This window comes from Sorex araneus, chromosome 1 (genome assembly GCF_027595985.1).
Source record: "Sorex araneus isolate mSorAra2 chromosome 1, mSorAra2.pri, whole genome shotgun sequence".
Classification (NCBI taxonomy): Eukaryota; Metazoa; Chordata; class Mammalia; order Eulipotyphla; family Soricidae; genus Sorex; species Sorex araneus.
The window spans coordinates 420,316,424-420,335,548 of NC_073302.1; the positions used below are offsets into that span (position 1 = coordinate 420,316,424).

Below are 19,125 nucleotides of genomic sequence, written 5' to 3' on the forward strand. Positions count from 1 at the left end.
CAACCTCATTGGGAGGGCTTCATTTTGAGAGTCACCCATGCCTTTGAATTTTGTTTACTTTAAATTAAGCTTATAACTAGATGACATCATTTTATTCCAATAATTGCAGAGAAATCTAAGGCATCAATGAAGGGGGTGGGTACCTACAATATGATGAATACTTCTTAGCAGTGAGGACTAACATGTCACCCATGAAGATCAAGTTTCCTGACTTTGTGGGACTTCCATTCTCATGAGAGAGAACCGGACCAAAACATGTAAGAAAGACAAATACATTAGTAAGTTATTTCAGATAGAGTTCAGTGCTACAGAGCACACATAAGAACCAGAACAAGTACATTTGGGCAATGGGGAGATGTTTTAGCACTTGTCAGGGAAACTGACCCATAGCCAGTGGCATTAGCCCAATGTGAAGAATGATGAGGTGGAGATAGATGGACAGGGAAGTGGGAAGAAGCAGGATTCTGAGCTTCTTTGAGTGAGAAAGAGATAACCAATGTGAACATAAAGAAGGACATTGTGGAAGATGAGGTAGCTAAAACAGAACTAGGTCGTGGGAGTTTTTTATATAGTCCTTGCTGAAATCATTGAGTGTCATACTATTTCCAGAAGGAATCACTCAAAAATTTTGCACAGAAAATGGATTACTAAAAAATGTCTACCTTCTAGATGGGTGATGCAGGAACGAACACTATGGATATTCTTCCCCTCTCCCTCCCCCCTACCCAAGCAATGCTCAGAAGGGCTGGAAGGCATAGCCAGCTCTAGTGAGCCATCCATGACAAATGCTTCAGTGCCTGGGCACTGCAGTGATGCTTCGATACAGCAGCACTGAGACTGCTGGGAAGCACTTTCAGTGATGCTCAGGGGTTATTCAGTGTCAAGGATCAAATTCAGAGTCTTGGGTAGAAGCATGTGCTCTAGCCTTTCGAACAGTTTCCCCAGCCTCAAGAATCACTGTTATGTTAAAAGTTCGCTAGGATAAATGCCTCATAGCTTGAATCTTTTAAATGAAGAACAACAGTGGTCTTTTCATTCAAACAGCTCTTTCTAGCAACTGAACCACTCAGGAGTAAAATTCCCAATAAATTAAGTGACCCACATCAAAGCATGTCATTAGCAGGTTTAATTATCTAAATTTTTGTAATTAAGGATGGTTTCATTAGTTTAGCAGCAGTTGGTTCTTTGCTCTTCTCAATAGTTTGTAGTGTGCTCTCACCAGATGTTACTCTTACTATCTGAATGAAAATAAATGCAGGTGAAATTATAGGTCATAGTTGTCATTGATTCCAAATCTATTCATTCTCAAAACCCTCATCAACAAAGCTAGCATCTGTTGGGAAGAAAATCACCCCCGTTTTTAGTGGTACACTCATTATTTCCTCACTCAAGTTCTGTCACTGCTGTATTATACTGTAAGTATAGACCTGCTTTCTTGTTTCCATCAAAATGTTACCACCTTGCAATTTCATTTCTGTGTGAGTGTAACCTCACACCTTTGACTAATAATAGTAGAACATACCCATACAGCATGACCATTTCGATATTAGATTACAGATCGCTTTAGAGGTGCTTTGTTTTTCACTCTGCTCCTGTCCAAGGTGTCTGGACATATTGGTAGACTGCATCCATGAAAAAGTAACTTAGTATTGTGGTGTTCTATCTCAGCCAATTACTAACTGGTACTAATTGCAACTTCAGATGCTATTTTTACTTTCTCTGTGTCTCATATCCTCTCCTTATGCATCTGAGACAGGCAAAAGAGACAAAATTAGAAGGCTTGCAAAAAAATGAAGTTCTTTAATATTTAGTGCTTTGTAAGACGGATATGGATTTCCAAGTATGTTTCATTTCTTGAGATTTCAGTCATAATTTTGAAGCAGCTCAGAAGTTGTCTTGCTCTTCATGGCAGCCAGTAGTATAAATTGCTTTATTTTTCCTTCCAGGAAATGCTTCCAGACTGCACACTTTTATTTAGAAGACAGTACATCTCCTCGAGTAATATCCACACCTCCAACACCTATATTTCCAATTTCAGGTAATAGCTTAAAGTGTGACCATGAGTAGTAGCTGACTGACAGAGAACAAAAAGCACGATGCTGGAAGTTTGTTCTTATCAGAGCATTGTGCGAGGGTTATAATACAGGTTGGTAAATATTCCTGTTATTCAAAATATTTGTTACATCACCTATCAGGATTCTGTATTTATTCTTTTTTGTATTATTTTTAAATGTTCTCAGTCTTAAAGATGATTTGGCATAATAATTTTAAATCATGCAGTAAAATAATATGGACATCGTAGCAATAAAATATTAGTTATCATTCCTGAATTTCAGTCCAATTTCATATTCTGTTGTAAGTACTTTCAGTGGAAATTTGAATAACGGAAAACTAAATCTGCGTGGTAAGTGTAGATAAGAGAAAAAAAACAAAAAAAAATTTAGGTCCTTGATAGTCATCTGAGTCTATGTTTTCTTACCTATTTTTGAAGGGGAAATATCTCTAAAATCATGGGGGTAGAAGTAAAACGTGAGCCTGAAGATAAGCTGAAAAGACTCCACGTAAAAATGTTAAACAATTTGGGTAGAACTAGATGGTATCGTGTTATGCAAAATAAGTCAGAGGGAAAAAGAATAATGCCACATGATCTCACTAGTGTAGTATATAAACAAGACAAGGGAATGAACAATATCCAATGAAAACAAGCCCTTGGACTCTGACATCAGAACAGAGGTTACCAAGTTCAAAGTTACTAGGTGAGAGAAAGGGAGGAGAGTGGTGGAAGAAGGTTTGGGGAAAACTAAAGTTGGCACAAACAGTATTTGGGTGGTTATTGGCACTTTGGTGGTGGTGGAAATGTGGTAACTTTATACACCAAGAGCATAAACATTAACACTAATGTAACTGCTACCTCAATAATAATTTTTAAAAATTTTAATGTGGAACAATTGAAGACCTGAGAAGACAACAAATTTTTATCAGAACTTACCTGGTTAACAACATTCAAAAGTTTCCAGAGTCACTGTGATAAAAGCATTCTTTGGCCCTAGAATTCACATTATAATCAAAATAACAATTATTATTTTTGAACATTTCATATTAAAAACTTAGAACAATAAAGGAACTACCTAGGAAATTGTGAGCTACTGGTTCACTAGAGAAAAAAGAGAAAGATACAGAAATTCACCAAAACATAGAAAACAAAAGGAAAAATTCATTTCTGTGTAATTTAACATTGTCTGATATCGCATAAATTATTTCTGAGGGCCCGAATATTACATGCTATCCACATGAAATTTCAGGGGGGAAAAGGTGGGTATGCTCTTTATAATTAAAATGCTTTTTGTTTTTTTCCTCTATGTCCTTTACCACCACTGTTTTTTTTTATTTGTATGAAAGTTCTGTACTTATTAGAACAACACAATTTCTCATTTCATACTTAAAAATTTGAGACTGACAGTAATCTGTTGCATTATTCTTCCCCACGTTTTCTAACATACTTCCACATCCTGTCAGCGTAGATAGGCAAGTTAGTCATAAATTATCCAAATCCGAACATAGGTAATTACTAACAATGACTGAAATAATCCATAATCAAGATCTTGTCCAGAAAAATCAAAATAGCTTGTTTTCACTTCTCAGAAGGAGTCATCAAAGTTGTTTATCTATTCACTTGTTTGACTCTCAGAGATGAACTCTAGCTCACCTAAATATTCACATTTCCATGGAAGATCAGAAAGTGGAAAGAAAAGTTAATGTATCATAGTCTCATCAGTTCATAAATCACCAAATACCATTCTCTAAATTAAAAATTGTTAGTTTACTTGTGAAAAAATATTAGTTGCTCAGGACAGTATCGATGGCTCTGAAGGACATTTCTAGAACTAATGATTAAGATGTGACAAATTATTTCTGTTTTCTTATCTAATCATAAAAGCTTCTTCAAGGCAAGATTCTTCTAAAGGTGTGAAGATAGAATTACACCTTTGTTTAGTGCTTATTCAGCCTTACAGGCTAATTCAATTTTAGTATTCAGGTACACTCATCTAAGAGAGAGAACAGATGGATTCTGATTTTTTTCTAAATCAGCTAATGCTTGGTAACTGAAGCTTTAAAATATTAAATGGCCTAGATGTTGAACATCTGTTGATGTAAATAACTTGTTTCTAGTGAAATGTGTTTGATGTTTCCTTGTCAGAGAAATCACTTGTGAAATTGCATACTGTGAACTAGTAATATGTTTAATCTAAGAAAGATTTTTTTTGTGTGTTCAGGGCAAGGGGGAGGGGACAGAACAGTTAAAATAATTTGGCCCCTTTGTGATTAATTAACAGATCCAATGACTTTGTTTACATAGCATATCTTCAAGTTAGAATTCTTGAAATTTTATAAATTAAAAGTTCCAAAAGTTTTCAACATTATCTTTAATGATTAGTCTATATCTAGATGTTTTCTATTTTTTATGACAAGGGAAAAATATTTTTAAATCTATTTGTAAGGCAGACTTCAGTTTCAAAAACTGAAATAGGACTATCAAATATGGACCCGATACAATTGGAAATATACTAGTTCAGTATTCTACCCCAGAGTTTATATACAGTTCCCAACCATGTTAATGGGCTGGAGCGATGACACAGCGGGTGGGGCGTTTTCCTTGCACATGACTGACCCGGGTTCGATTTCTTCGTCCCTCCCTGAGAGCCCGGCAAGCTACCGAGATTATCTCTCCCCCACGGCAGAGCCTGGCAAGGTACCCATGGGGTACTCGATATGCCAAAAACAGTAACAAAAAGTCTCACAATGGAGATATTACTGGTGCCCGCTTGAGCAAATCAATGAACAATGGAACGACAGTGCTGACAGTGCATCTAGACAGACCTGTTCAAGGATGGAACCTAGACCAGCACATGCCTTGCATATGTGAGACCCTGGGTTTGATCCTCCTGGCACCACAAGAAAAGAAAGAGATACAGTCCATTGATAAGTGAGGTCTTGGTGGTATTTGTGAATTAACATTGAAATTTAATTTTCTTTTTAGAGTCTGAAAGGAAGGTTGCTGATCAAATCAGATTTCTATATGCAGGGTTATTATTACTAGTAAATATTGAAAAAGTTAGTAGTTGCTAACTGTTTTATTGAGTAGCTGAGAGTCAGTAGAAATGATAGAAATAATTGTAACTTTGAGATTGTTTAGAAGGCACTTTTATAAGTACTTATAAGTGATGGGCACTTTTTTTTTCATTGAAACATCCTTTCCAACCTAGTTTTTTTTTTATTCTCTTAGATGATGTTGGAGCAATTCCAATAAAGCACTTTCCAAAGCATGTTGCAGATTTACATGCAAGTAGTGGGTTTACTGAAGAATTTGAGGTATGATATTAGGATATTTAATTATAGACTGTAGAATATAATTTTTAAAATTCAGCAGTAGATTATTTTCTGACATAGTCATTGAAATCATTTTCACTTCTAGCCAAAATATTAGATCCATATCATTTATGTGTTTAGAAAATATGTTTTGTTTATCATATAATTTAGAAAATTGGTTTTTTACTATAAATATCAGGTTGTACTAGTGGGAAAATTAAAAAGTGTTATTCTCTCCCGATATATGAATTCCCAGTATTTTTTAAAAAGAAATCTGAATTAGTAATCCTGACTCTTTTTAATTTTCTAAATTATATAAGTTATATACTAAACCACTAAATCTCATGATTTTCAGCACATATAAAAGTTACACTTAAGCTCCTAGTTTTAAGCATTTCAATGTAAATGCTGAAGCATTTGTATAACATTTTAAATACATAAGATGAAATCCCAATTTCTCAAGAAAATTTCTTTTAAAAAAATGAAATTCACCATCTGTGAAATATTTTCTAGTTCTTTACTCTTTAATGTTTAAAGTTAGTGCATTAATATTTAATTTTATAGAATACCTTAAAAGGATCAGGGAAATTCACCACAAATTTAAGGCGGCTTTCTGAACTATAAGGTAAATGGATTTTTCAATAGAGGGTACCAAAAACTTAGAATTAGCAACAGCAGCCACAATACCTATAGGAACTGTAATTGAGCACTCTTTAATGTGCTGTATCTTTGTACTAAATTCTTCCACTATACAACCTTCACCCAAGCTGGAAATGATTTCTCATTTTTACTCAGATTACTGATGAAAAGCACTTTCATTGAATTAACTAACAACTAATAAGTATAGGACAGGAATTCTACCCAAAGCCTGCGATTTTAAAATCCATGCCTTCCCGTTCCTTCCCTCTCTCTGCTCGCCCTGCCCTGCATGAAGATGCTCAGGACTTTTCTGCCATTTCCTTTGCCCAAGCTTCTCAAGTACTTTATGCGTCTCCTTCTTGAAGTACTTTGACCTTTGACCCTGACCTGGATGGATTGTTCCACAAATTTCCTTGCATCTGATTCTAATTACTGCTTGCCTGTAATCACATCCACCAAGACACAGAGTAGGGGAAAATCATAGATTTGAAATCATTAGGAAAGGCCTAAGTAAAGTCAAATAATATGTAGACTTACAGACTAAAATGACTAGATGATCTATTCTTAACTAATCTGGAGCCCTCTTTGTGGTTTAATACAAAAACTATTAGGCACACATCAAACAAAATCATAATAGCAAGAGAATATGTCAAGGATGGGGCTCAATTTAAATATTTCCCAAGGTTAAATGGACAATATATTAATAAAGTTGCTAGTAGGTATTGCCAAAGCAGAGTTGTGCTTTTCACAACACTAAAATCTTTATATGATGTAACAGTGCATATTAATGAATTTAATAAAATGACCTCACATTTCAATTTTAAAAGTTGTAATTCCAATATTTTAACTTACAATGATTTAAGCAAGCTTTTCATTAACATAAAAATTGGAGTAATAACTAATAATGCTGTAACCTTTTAAGTCGCTCTTGTATTAACTTGCTTGTAATTCAAGAGCCAAAATGATTTTCTATAAACAAGGGTCTTAAAAACCTGAGAAGAGAGATTGGGCCATTTGCTAATTAACAGAATCATATTTGAGTGATATACTTTCTCAAAAACTATAAGGCTTTCCTCTTATAATCTTAACTAAATAATTACAAATCCCAACTAATATGTTTATATAGAAAATATATCAGAAAAGAAGTACTATTGATTGATTAAAAAAAAAGAATGTTTTCATATTCATCAATGTTCAAAAACGTGATCTACTAATTAAATATTAGAAAATATTGGTAAAATGTATCATTTTGTTTCTAAATTTTGTTAAAACTAATTATATATATCTACTAAAACTTTAGAATATTTATAATGTCTAAACATTACTGCCCTTGATTAATTGTTATAAACAACCTAATAGGAAGCTTTTTCTCTTTCAAAGTATTCTGGAAAAAAATAACAAAAGAAAAATTCAAAAAAAAACTCACTAATTTATAGTTTCAAATAGTGCTTCAATGGTCAAAGAAAATTTTATTTGGATATCAATAAATCCAACAAGCGTGAGCAAACATGTTTTTTTTATTTGAATTTAAGAATTTTGTATTATTGTATCTCTGTCCTTTATTATTTTATTACATATAAATGTAAGATTCCAAATTGTTAGATGTTTTGATTTGCATGCAACTGTTTGAAACGTTCTTGTTTTGTTAGTATTTGACAAATGTATTTATTGCATGATCATAGTTTTCCATTGTAAACCTAATATGAACGCTTTTTTTTCTCATTTGTCGTGTGCTGTGGAATTTGATTTCTTTACTTTTTTGGCATTCATTCCCTCATTAGACACTGAAAGAGTTTTACCAGGTAAGGCATTATTTCACTGCATTTTCTTTTAGCCAAGACCATAGTTGTAACGTATTTAAATTTTTTATATAAATTATTTTATTTTGTCCTCATCATTCTATTTAAGTCCCTTTATTTGAAAGGATGCATTTTTTTAAAAGTATACCTACAATGTTTTTACAGGAAGTGCAGAGCTGTACTGTTGATTTAGGTATTACAGCAGACAGCTCCAACCATCCAGACAATAAGCACAAGAACCGGTACATAAATATCGTTGCCTGTAAGTATAACCTTAAACCATCCTTGACTTCTTTGCCATTGCTGTGCTTTTTTGTTTCTTTTCCTGTGCTGGCAGTCAAACACAGGGGCTCACAACTGCAATGTATGTACCCTGCTGCTGCTGTGCCACAGTCCCCATTGTGCACCCTGGACACACCTACCCACTCCATGATCATAAGAGATGGAATGGCATACATTGCTTCTGGAGAAGAACGCCCATTCTTCAGCTACTCTGTGGTTCTTCAAACATGCAGGCCTTGAATGGGCCTTCGGGATTTCCCAAGTGACCTTTAAGTGAACACGAAGATTTGAACCTCTAGACTTTCATGGTTTTGTAGGTTTCTTTGGGTCAAGGAAATAGTGAACTATTTTGAGAACACCTAGAAGGAAGCAGTGTTTCTGTCAACGATGCACATTGGTAGTGTCTAAAACAGTTAGCAGGCATTGAATGCTGTCAGAAGCTGACCAGAGCGTTGTTGTTTGCATGATGAATCCAAAGGTGTCCTAAGAAATGGCACCATCACAGCCAGACCCCTTTTCTAATGGGAGCTTAACCAGTGAGGGCTGTTGCAAATCCCTTTATTAGGGTATCACAGCCCTACTGTAGAACCTCTTCATCGATAACCAGTTCAGGATCCCACCTCTGTGAAAATGTTTGTTTAGTTGTGTAGTGCAGGTAGTTTTTATTGAAAGTTACTTAGAAAGACGTGAAAGGGAAGAAAAGCAGAAGTGTGTGTTCAAGAGAGAACAAACGCTTCTCCAGAGTGGAAACAGGCAAGCAAAGAAGCATAGAGAGAGAAGCAAGCGAAATCCTTGTTCAAGGAAGAACACAGGCTTGAAGAGCAAGCCAAAAATGTTTGTTATCCCAAATCAATAACACTTTGGAACTTTTGTGTTCCCCTCACCATTTGAACCTTTCTATTTGATGCTTGTGCATTATTTTCTGTGTATGTATTCCTCTCACACCTTCTATGTTGGAAACCCTCTTCAAAACAGAGGCTCTTGTTAACTGTAACTTTATCATGCTCTTATCTGTATTCCACCAAAGCCTATGAAAGTAAGTGACTTATTTTTGTGATAGTTGAAATCGTATTCGGTAAATTTTTCTGTAAATGACCTCTGTGTTAAAAAGTAGTGCCTTCTATAGTGAAATGTTTTTTTTTTCTTTTGTTACAGATGATCATAGTAGGGTTAAGCTTGCACAACTTGCTGAAAAAGATGGCAAACTGACTGATTATATCAACGCCAATTATGTTGATGTGAGCATGATTTAATTGAAATTTTTATGGAAATTACATCGCAATTTCTATACTGCTATGCTACATATATACTAGTGCCTAAAACCTTTGAGTACCAAATACAAATATCCAGTGGTTTTGCTCTAGGCAACCACTTTATTATTCTGAAAGAAATCCACATGTATATATGTGATAAGGCATGATCTTCAGAGTTAGAAATGGTTTTGAATCCTAGTTCTGCCATCAACTAGTTATGGGAGCTTGAAAGTCACTTCGCTCCTCTCCAATGATCTCATCTCCATTTTAAGGATGATACTTCCATTTTACATAGGTCAAGAATTCAGTTCAATGTCTATAAAGCATGTTGGTTAACAAGTCAATGGTATCACCAAACACCATGAGGAGTTAATGCCAGAGGTTTCCAAATGGTTGCAGACAACTATGCCCAAGTCTTCAAACATATTTCCGTGAAATGTAACTAAGGACTAGATAGAAAGAATATAAAATAGCTTTGTATTAAATGCACTTAGACTAAAGATGATGAGAATTATGTTTATGTCAGAGAAAGAGAACTTTTCTTGGTATAAAATTGAAAAGTTAAGAAGTGTTTCTGTCTTTGCTAGTATTATTTTCTCCATCTCTGTGTGCTTACTTTATGATTTTATTTTCTATTAAAAAAAGTACTGTCATTAAAGCTAAAGTGTGATACAGTTAAAAGTAACCTATAAGTCAGTTAGTAAGAACTATTTGTCACTTGACTCTGCAGGGGTACAACAGGCCGAAAGCTTACATTGCGGCCCAAGGACCACTGAAATCCACAGCTGAAGACTTCTGGAGAATGATATGGGAGCATAATGTGGAAGTTATTATCATGATAACCAACCTGGTAGAGAAAGGAAGGGTATGAAAAAAATTGTTACATATCTTTCAAAGTAATGACTTACAGTGCTTTTAATTGCTTTTTGTAGCATAAGTGTTAGGAAGCAGCAAAGCTTTTGAAAACTTTTTAAAGTAAGAAATTCTGTCAAAGAAGTATGAGTGCTAAAGGGATATTCACATTCATTTTCATTGAAAATCAAGCTATTTATGAAATACATTCTGCACAGTGGGAAAATGCTAAATGGGACTCATTGAAAAGTGTCATATAATGAAATCCTTAAATCACAGGACCTGAATTCTCATATTGATTCCTTATATCTGACCTCACTTTCCTTATCTGATATAGGGACATTTGGGCCAGAATATATCAAGTTGCTTTCAGCCCTGCCCTGTGAATAAACTCATGTCACTGTCACTGTCATCCCGTTGCTCATCGATTTGTTCGAGCGGGTACCAGTAACGTCTCTCATTGTGAGACCTATTGTTACTGTTTTTGACATATCCAATATGCCACGCCCAGCTTGCCAGGCTCTGCCGTGCGGGTGCGATACTCTCGGTAGCTTGCCGGGCTCTCCAAGAGGGATGGAGGAATCGAACATGGGTAGACCCTGTGAAAGGCGAACGCCCTACCGCTGTGCTATCGCTTCATAAATACATGTGTGTGTGGAGAGAGACAGAGACAGAGACAGAGACAGAGATAGAGAGACAGACAGACAGGCAGAGAGAGGCAGAGAAAGAGAAGAGAGAGAGAGAGAGAGAGAGAGAGAGAGAGAGAGAATAGTTTCCTCTAATCTGTGATAGTTACTAATATTGAAAAAGGAGGGGGGAGAACCTAGAAAATTAAGGGAGTTTCTTACTGTTCTGTTCTCAGACCCTGACAAATTTCCAAGACAGCATTTGAAATAAGGAAATAGCACCTTTCCTTTCTCTTTTGCAGAGAAAATGTGACCAGTATTGGCCTGTTGATGGTAGTGAAGAGTATGGAAACTTTCTGGTCACTCAGAAGAGTGTCCAAATGCTTGCCTATTATACTGTGAGGTATTTTACTCTAAGAAACACAAAAATTAAAAAGGTAAGTCCACAAGATATGGGCATTGTTGTTTAAGTAAAAACTTCTGGTCCTGTTTTAGTGAGTGGGTGATATAAACAAGACAGAGTAAAATATATATAACTAAAATCTTTACTATTCACATCACAGTTTTACCTCAATCCCAAAGGTTTCTTGCAAGTCTTTCCATGACCACCTGGCTTGGGAGCTGAATTGTTACAGTAGATGTGATAAGCAAACAAGAATTCCTAACCTGTGTGATGGATGCATATTCATTAAAAATATTTGAGATTGAAATAAGAGAAGGGAAACACAAACAGAGCAATGGTATATTCTACTCATTGTTCTCCAGAGAAATAGCAGCAGTAGCTGAGGGGTTGGGGATAGATAGGGACAGACGGAGGGAGCGAGAGAGACTGAAACACAGAGACAGAGATTTTTATGGAGGTGGTTATTTGAGCTACATATCCTGAATTCATAGGCTGGCCTGCAGCCTAATAGTCAAACAACAGTTGGTGCAGATCTTTGTCCAATCAGAACAGTAGATCAGAAACAGGGTTTCTGTTTCAGTCTTAAGGAAAATTCCTTCTAAAGGACAAAAAAAGTATTTGTTTTAGAGTCACACTAGCAATGCTCAGGGGTACTCCTGGCTCTGCACCAGGAATTACTCCTGGTAATGCTCAGGGGCCTTATGGGATGCCAGGAATTGAACCCAGACTGGCACATGCAAGGAAAATGCCCTACCTGCTGTACTATTGCTCCAGCCCTAGGAAAGCTTTCATACTTTTTTTCTTATGACCTTGAACTAACTGGGTGCTGCCTACTTGCATGCTATAGCTTAAGATGTTACAAACAAGTCTACTGACAATATCCGTCACATCTCAAAAATACCTTGACAGTAACATCGGATGCGTTGGGTATTTGACCAAACCCCGAGACAAATTAGCCATCACAAATGACAACATTTTTTGTATGTTCAGTTATGACCGAACGATCTCAGCTATGAATCCTGAGTTCATATTTAAGAAGTCTGTGTGTGGGTGTGTGTCTTAACTTTTCTCTTTTCTAAACTTTTCCAGGGCTCCCAGAAAGGAAGGTCCAGTGGACGTGTGATTACACAGTACCACTACACTCAGTGGCCTGACATGGGCGTCCCCGAGTACTCGCTGCCTGTGCTGACCTTTGTGAGAAAGGCCTCCCACGCCAAGCGCCATGCAGTGGGACCTGTTGTTGTCCACTGCAGGTGAGTCTCTTAGGGACTTGTTAGGAACCACACAATTGACTCTTCTAATAAAAATGAAATCAAAGACTTTTCAAAATGGGAGCAATTCCGTGGAATGAGAGACGTGAAATAACTAACACTCCTGAGTATTAGTCATCAGGAAGTGAGTGTGCCCGGCTCAGAATTGGATTTATGAATATTATGAAACACTGGAGGTTTTATTTTTTAAAAGATTTTTATTGTCAATTTGATTGTTATTTTGAATCTCTGGTTTTAACTGTGAGACAGGCGGAACTAGGTTTTGTCATTAAACAAATATTCATTACATTTTTAAAATCATGAAATAAAACTGCTTGAGACATAAGCCTTGTTCCTGGGAGTTGGCAGTCAATTAAAGGGTTATTATATTTGTATTAGAGAAATCAAAGCATACATACTGTGAGGCACTGGGAGAAATTCAAAATCCCATCCCCATTTTCTCGACATTTTCCTAATGCTCTGATATTGTCTGTGTCGTCCATTCATTATTGTCTCGGTCCTTTAATTTCCAAAATGAGGAGGACGAATAGAAATAACAATATATCAAAGAAAGAAGAAAATTGCCTCCGCTTTACAGACACAGAACTAAAAATCATTCCTGTGTGCAGTATTTTATCGAAGAAGCGCCTGGATGGTTGCAGAAGTCAAGGGTTTTATTTGACATGCAGCTTATCTGACACATTCTAATTACCTATATCAGGACTTCTCAGACAAAGTTTGAGAGACCCATCTTGAGGTTTTTTTTTCATGTTAGTCTGACGACAAGCCGAGGGAAACAGGAAGATGCAAGAAAAATAGCTCTGAAGGTCAGAGATTGTTTCTTAGCAAATAGAGAAGGAGCAGGGTATTGTGCGGAGCAGGTGCTAATTTTCCACTCTAGCACTTCCTACTTGTCAGAGCATTTGAAAAGAATCCCTGGCTCTGAATTCTGTCTCTCCGGTAGCTGCTTTGAAGAAGACTAGAGATAATGGTCCTTTAGAAATGACTGAAGTTATGCTTTATTCCTCACCGCAATGATATTTTCAGCTGAACGTTTTATCAAATTCTTTCCCCCATTAACGTGGAAACCTTTACAAACATGTTTCTCGGCAGTACAGACCCAGGGACCTTTTCTTTTCAGAGTTTGGTGATGCTGAGGCTTTCATTTTCTTCCAATTAAATGGTTATTTGTTGTGCTCCGCCACATAATATTGTCATTGTATCATTTATTGTGAATAATAACTATAATTGTCGAAACTGTAATAGTCCAGTTGGAAAGTTGTTTTGCAGTTTGACCTATAGAACATTTTTTTAACTTATATTTGTAATTTGAAGCATTATGATTAGTGATTATACTGCTTATCGTTTTGAGTTAAAATACTTCTTTGGCTCATTTGTTTGGAGAAGGAGATTATTTTAATAGACAAAGAAGCCAGTAGTAACTATCTTCAAATGTAACGTATTCTTGACATTGAAATTATTGTTTGTATTTTCTTCAGCGCTGGAGTTGGACGAACAGGCACATATATTGTGCTAGACAGCATGTTGCAACAACTTCAACATGAAGGAACTGTCAACATTTTTGGATTTTTGAAACACATTCGTTCACAGAGAAATTATTTGGTTCAAACTGAGGTATGCCGAAAGGATTGTTTTTTAATCTGAAAATTGGAAAAGTCATCCAAATGCTAAAGCTGCATAAGTCACAGCTTGAATTACCATTTATTAGTCTAATGGGACTCCTATAATAATTTACTTTAAACCAGTCAAATAGATTAAAGCAATAGACCTTGGTTGTCTTTAGTAAAGTCTAGAAGCCAGGCCAAATCTTGAGAGCATTGTGCTAAGTCGAGTAACTTACATGGGTGTATTCCCTGTGTGTCTATATCCAAATTTGCTTTCTCTGGTACAACACCAGACACTACCATGTCTTAGCAAATTACATCTGCAACCACACTGCTTACAAATAAGGTCCCACTCTGAGATTCTGGGAGGCTTCAACTTATATTTTGAGGGATGTAGTTTAACCAGGGAATTGTTGATTCATCATCTGTACCACATAAATGATGCCCTTTTTATTTTTGGTCTTTTGGGGTCAAAACCGGTGATGCTCAAGGTTTACTCCTGGCTTTGCTCTCAGGAATCACTCCTGGCAGTGCTCAGGGGACCATATATAAGTATGTATATATGTTTATATATATATATATACACGCAGATATATGTTTATTTATATATCACGTGCATATGTTTTGTATGTTTGTGAATATATATAAATTGATGTCTATATAAAAAGGTGACTATATATAAATAGATGCATATATGTATATACATATCCACATCTATACTTCTTGATTCTGAACTCCTGTCTCTTGTTGTGATTGTGTTTTGCCAGGAACAGTATGTCTTCATTCACGATGCACTGGTTGAGGCCATCCTTAGTAAAGAAACGGAGGTGCCGGAGACTCACATTCATGCCTACGTCAATGCACTCCTCATTCCTGGGCCAACGGGCAAGACAAAGCTGGAGAAGCAATTCAAGGTGAGCTCTCCTGACAGTCTCTTGGCTACCTCCATAGAATCAAATGTTCCAGAATATTTTCTTTTGAGTCAACAGGGCCTTGAGGGTGAGTGGAGAGTGCTGTTGGCATAGTGGCTTTGTGCTGTTCTGCACAATAGGTCGCAGAGCTGCACAGTAAATTCCAAGGAAAAATTCAGTTTTGAGTCACAGGCAGAAAAGTTCTCAGAAACCTTGGATTAACTTCTGTAAATGCAAACTTGGCCCAGAAAGGAAGGCATGTAGTACAACAGAAAGAACGCGCCAAACTTAGAATACAGATTATGTAAGAGTTGTTTTTTAATTATTATTATTTTGAAAAAAGACACTTCTTCACCAAGAGTTGCTATGACTCCAGGCTATTATGCTACTCTTTGGAAGGAAAAAAATTGGTCTCACTTGAAGGTTCTGGACCCCAATAGGCCACAATGGAACAATAACTTTTTCAACCACAGTCTCTCCCACTCACCTTTTTGCAACGCAATGAACAAAAGAGGAAAACTTGTCCCCCACCCCCACCCCTCACCCCCAATACCGTACCTTTCTCAAACCAGCTCTCTGGCATCAGTTAGAAAAAATAACAGAGAGCAAAGAATATAGAGAGTTGTTTTGGAAGCAGCCGCTGAGTGAGAGGGAGTAGCAGAGATGTGGCTTTCCAGACAAATGAAGGCAGAATTCTTTTGCTCAACACTATTTCTGCTTTAACCTCTTAGAATTCCCAGGATCGCAAAGAAGCGGGTCTCTACTGCAGTAAGATTGTATGGCAAGAATTCAAAACATCCTAGAAAAACCCAGGAGTGTTAACAACTTCGAAATTGCAAACTTCTCCTCCACCCTGTTTTTTCCTTCTTTACTACAGCATAGACTATTAATCACTGCGAGACCCCTCCCATATCTTTGCCTTCTCGGTCAACAGCTTTGTGTTTTGGAGGGAGTAAGATAAATATGAATGATAAATGGGGAATTCAAAGCCTGCCAACAGGAAGACATAAATTTTATACTTAGCCATGCTGCTTAAATCATAAGGGAACACTTTAAGGGAAGAAAAATGTGTGGTTTGAATTCTAGAAACAGGGTAAATATAAAGCATTAATACTAGACTGCTGGGATAACTTTCCCCAAATAGATGTATAATTTTCAATTATTTATATATAAATTTTGAATAATTTACATATAAATTTTGAATGATTTTGTCTATAATTTTAATAATTTATGTATAAATTTTCAATAATCATTATACATATACATAAAGAACTGGAGTAATAGCACAGCCTTGTTTGCCTTGCACGTGGTCAACCTGGGTTCGATTCCTTCATCACTCTTGGAGAGCCCAGCAAGCTCTCGCCCACACGGCAGAGCCTGGAAACCTACCCGTGGCATATTTGATATGCCAAAAACAGTAACAACAAGTCTCACAATGGAGACATCACTGGTGCCTGCTCAAGCAAATCGATGAACAACAGGATGACAATGCTAAATACATATATATATATATATATATATAAAATGTTCAGTTGAGTTACTACTCTTCCAAACCTTCAAGTTCCCATGATCCTCCACTGCTGTCCCTTCTTCTCTTTTTGTCTGGTCTCTTTCCTCCCCCCCTCCACTGACCCACTGTTGGATCCTTGGTTCTATATTCCAAGACCAAAGATTTACTGAAGCAATTTCCAGACACAAGCCAAATATATTTCTGTTAAGTATCATGCCATGAGTCGTGTGTGTGCATCTGAGTGTTGGAGTAATTTGAGTGACTTGAATGAAATGATCTGTACTTTCTCCCTCCTTCTCTCAGCTCCTGAGTCAATCAAATATACAACAGAGCGACTACTCGACAGCACTAAAGCAGTGCAACAGGGAAAAGAACAGAACTTCTTCCATCATCCCGGGTAGGTCAGGCTGAATCTTGGGGAAAAAACAAATATTTTCCTACTTGTAGGGAGGCCTCCTAAACAGTGCACAAAGAACCCAAAGGCCACTCTAGGCAATACTCAGCCCTCGGCCCAGTGAGGTTCTTTGGGACCTCACTGAGTCACTTCAGCCATGTTGTGGGACCGTGTTGTGCCAGAAATTGAACCTAGCACATTCAAGGCTTTTAGCTCCAGTACCTTATGCTACCTCCCCACCCTCCCAAACAACCTTTTCGTTTGTGTGTTTGTTTGAGGGTCACAACCTGCAGTGCTCAGAGTCTAATTCCAAGTCAGTACTTGAGGATTATTAATGGTGATGCTCAAGGAACCATGGGGTGCCAATCACTGAACCTGTGTCTCCTGAAATCCATACCACCCTGTTGAGCTCTCCCAGTCCTCAAAAGACCTTCACTCATTCAAAACCCTGGGAACAATCTGGCGCTATTTGCACATCTTGGAACACAAGCAGTACTGTGACATTTTATCAAATTATTTTAAATTATGTGACCATTTAAAACAACCCTTAAACCCCAATGGCTCTTATTAATTATTCAAAATACATATGAAAAAGGAGGCTTAGGATCATGCTTAACTTGAGACATCAGTTTGAGGGGCAGAGGGAATGGGGGAGGGGCAGTCTGTACACATGATTATTTACAAAGAATGTTCTATGATGTGTTCCAGTGGAAAGATCAAGAGTTGGCATTTCATCTCTGAGTGGGGAAGGCGCAGACTACATCAATGCTTCCTATATTATGGTACGTGCAAGGAGTCACAGAGAAATCTGCCCACCACCGTGTGTTACCAGAAACAAAGGCAGAATTGGCTGCTGGAAGTAGTAGCTGAGGATGTTGGGAAGCACCATACAAAACATACAATCTAAGAGGATCCGTTTCATTTCCTAAGGAAGATATATCAGCTGCAACACGCCCAGATTCTCTGACTTTGACATTTCAGACTTGACCTACAGTTCTCACCCAGTGAACTGCATTCATCTGGGGATCTGGATTTCTAAAGATACAATACCTTTCTTCTGTATTTAGGTTTTCTGTGGGAGGATGAATTCTTTTGCCACTGCTGTGTTTTGTGTCAACCAATCATGGTGTTTGACTTTAGTTATACAGGTTCTAATTTCCAGGCCAAAAGTATTTCATCCTTCTAACCCAGAAAGAATATCTATAGGAGAAACTGAGAGACTTAATGATAATGTCATCTAAAAATACACATCACTTAAATTGAGATTATGGAGCATAGGAAAGAGAACTGAATGACCCTAGGGCAAAGGAGCTAACTTAGTCCTGATTTCAGTAAGCAGTAACATGGAAATCATGATTATTCCAATGGTCCCAACTTCCAGGTTTCCGCAACAAATCTGCAAGGTGCATCCTGAAACTTCTGTAGAGGTGGGAGGGGGTCTAGACACCCAAGGTGTTTGATTGATAATAGGTGTAGACTTTGGCACTCTGCTATCAGGAGACATAGAAAATGAAAAATAAAATAAAATAAAATAAAATAAAAAGAAAATGAAAAATACAATCTCTAGATGTCCACATACTCTAGAGATGAAGACATGTCCACATTCCATTTTGGTAAACCTACGAGAGCTGCTAGCTATGTAAACTTGGGCACAACACTTAATTTTGCAATTCTCAGTTTTATCATCTAAAGTATCAGGATCCCAGTTACGTTCTCATAGTACTGTTGTGAGGAATAGATGATGGAAAGCTAAGTCTGTGTTGTCTCTGGCATGTAGAAAGTATCCCATAACGCTCCTATGGAGTCATCACATTGTTATTTATAGATATTGACATAATCTAAAGACACTGCTGGTTTATGGTTCATTTACTTCTAGGTGTTCTTTCAGTGATTAAAGTCATACATCAGGAATCTGTTCTCTATTCTCTTGGTTTTGTAGGGCTATTATCAGAGCAATGAATTCATCATAACCCAGCATCCCCTTCTCCATACCATCAAAGATTTCTGGAGAATGATATGGGACCATAATGCCCAGCTGGTAGTTATGCTTCCAGATGGTCAAAACATGGTAAGTCTCTCGGATCATTTTTGTTACTTTCCTTATAGGAGAAAGTAACAAAAAAAAAGACCAAAAAGCTGTTTTTAGCAAAATGTTCAGCATGCAAATTAATAAAAATAAATCAGCTAGAAAGTGGACTAGTGACTAAACATGAT

The 19,125-nt window shown here is 36.9% G+C and overlaps 1 protein-coding gene and 1 non-coding gene across 6 annotated transcripts in view; one reads left to right on the forward strand and one right to left on the reverse strand.

Annotated features, from left to right (window-relative positions):
* Positions 1-19,125, forward strand: part of PTPRZ1 (protein tyrosine phosphatase receptor type Z1) — a 185,121-nt gene that overhangs the window by 157,954 nt on the left and 8,042 nt on the right. For 3 of the 5 annotated variants that reach the window (XM_055124218.1, XM_055124220.1, XM_055124221.1), the window contains 13 exons: positions 1,947-2,038; positions 5,285-5,370; positions 7,788-7,808; positions 7,971-8,067; positions 9,243-9,325; positions 10,071-10,205; positions 11,121-11,255; positions 12,311-12,474; positions 13,971-14,106; positions 14,864-15,010; positions 16,821-16,914; positions 17,620-17,693; positions 18,851-18,979. In XM_055124218.1, coding sequence (XP_054980193.1) covers positions 1,947-2,038; positions 5,285-5,370; positions 7,788-7,808; positions 7,971-8,067; positions 9,243-9,325; positions 10,071-10,205; positions 11,121-11,255; positions 12,311-12,474; positions 13,971-14,106; positions 14,864-15,010; positions 16,821-16,914; positions 17,620-17,693; positions 18,851-18,979 — 1,393 coding nt within the window. The remainder of the gene's footprint in view (positions 1-1,946; positions 2,039-5,284; positions 5,371-7,787; positions 7,809-7,970; positions 8,068-9,242; positions 9,326-10,070; positions 10,206-11,120; positions 11,256-12,310; positions 12,475-13,970; positions 14,107-14,863; positions 15,011-16,820; positions 16,915-17,619; positions 17,694-18,850; positions 18,980-19,125) is intronic. The other 2 variants (XM_055124219.1, XM_055124224.1) reach the window with 1 other exon arrangement.
* Positions 8,527-8,592, reverse strand: LOC129401518 (small nucleolar RNA SNORD58). The gene has a single exon (XR_008628400.1). It is a non-coding gene; the product is annotated as a small nucleolar RNA SNORD58 (small nucleolar RNA).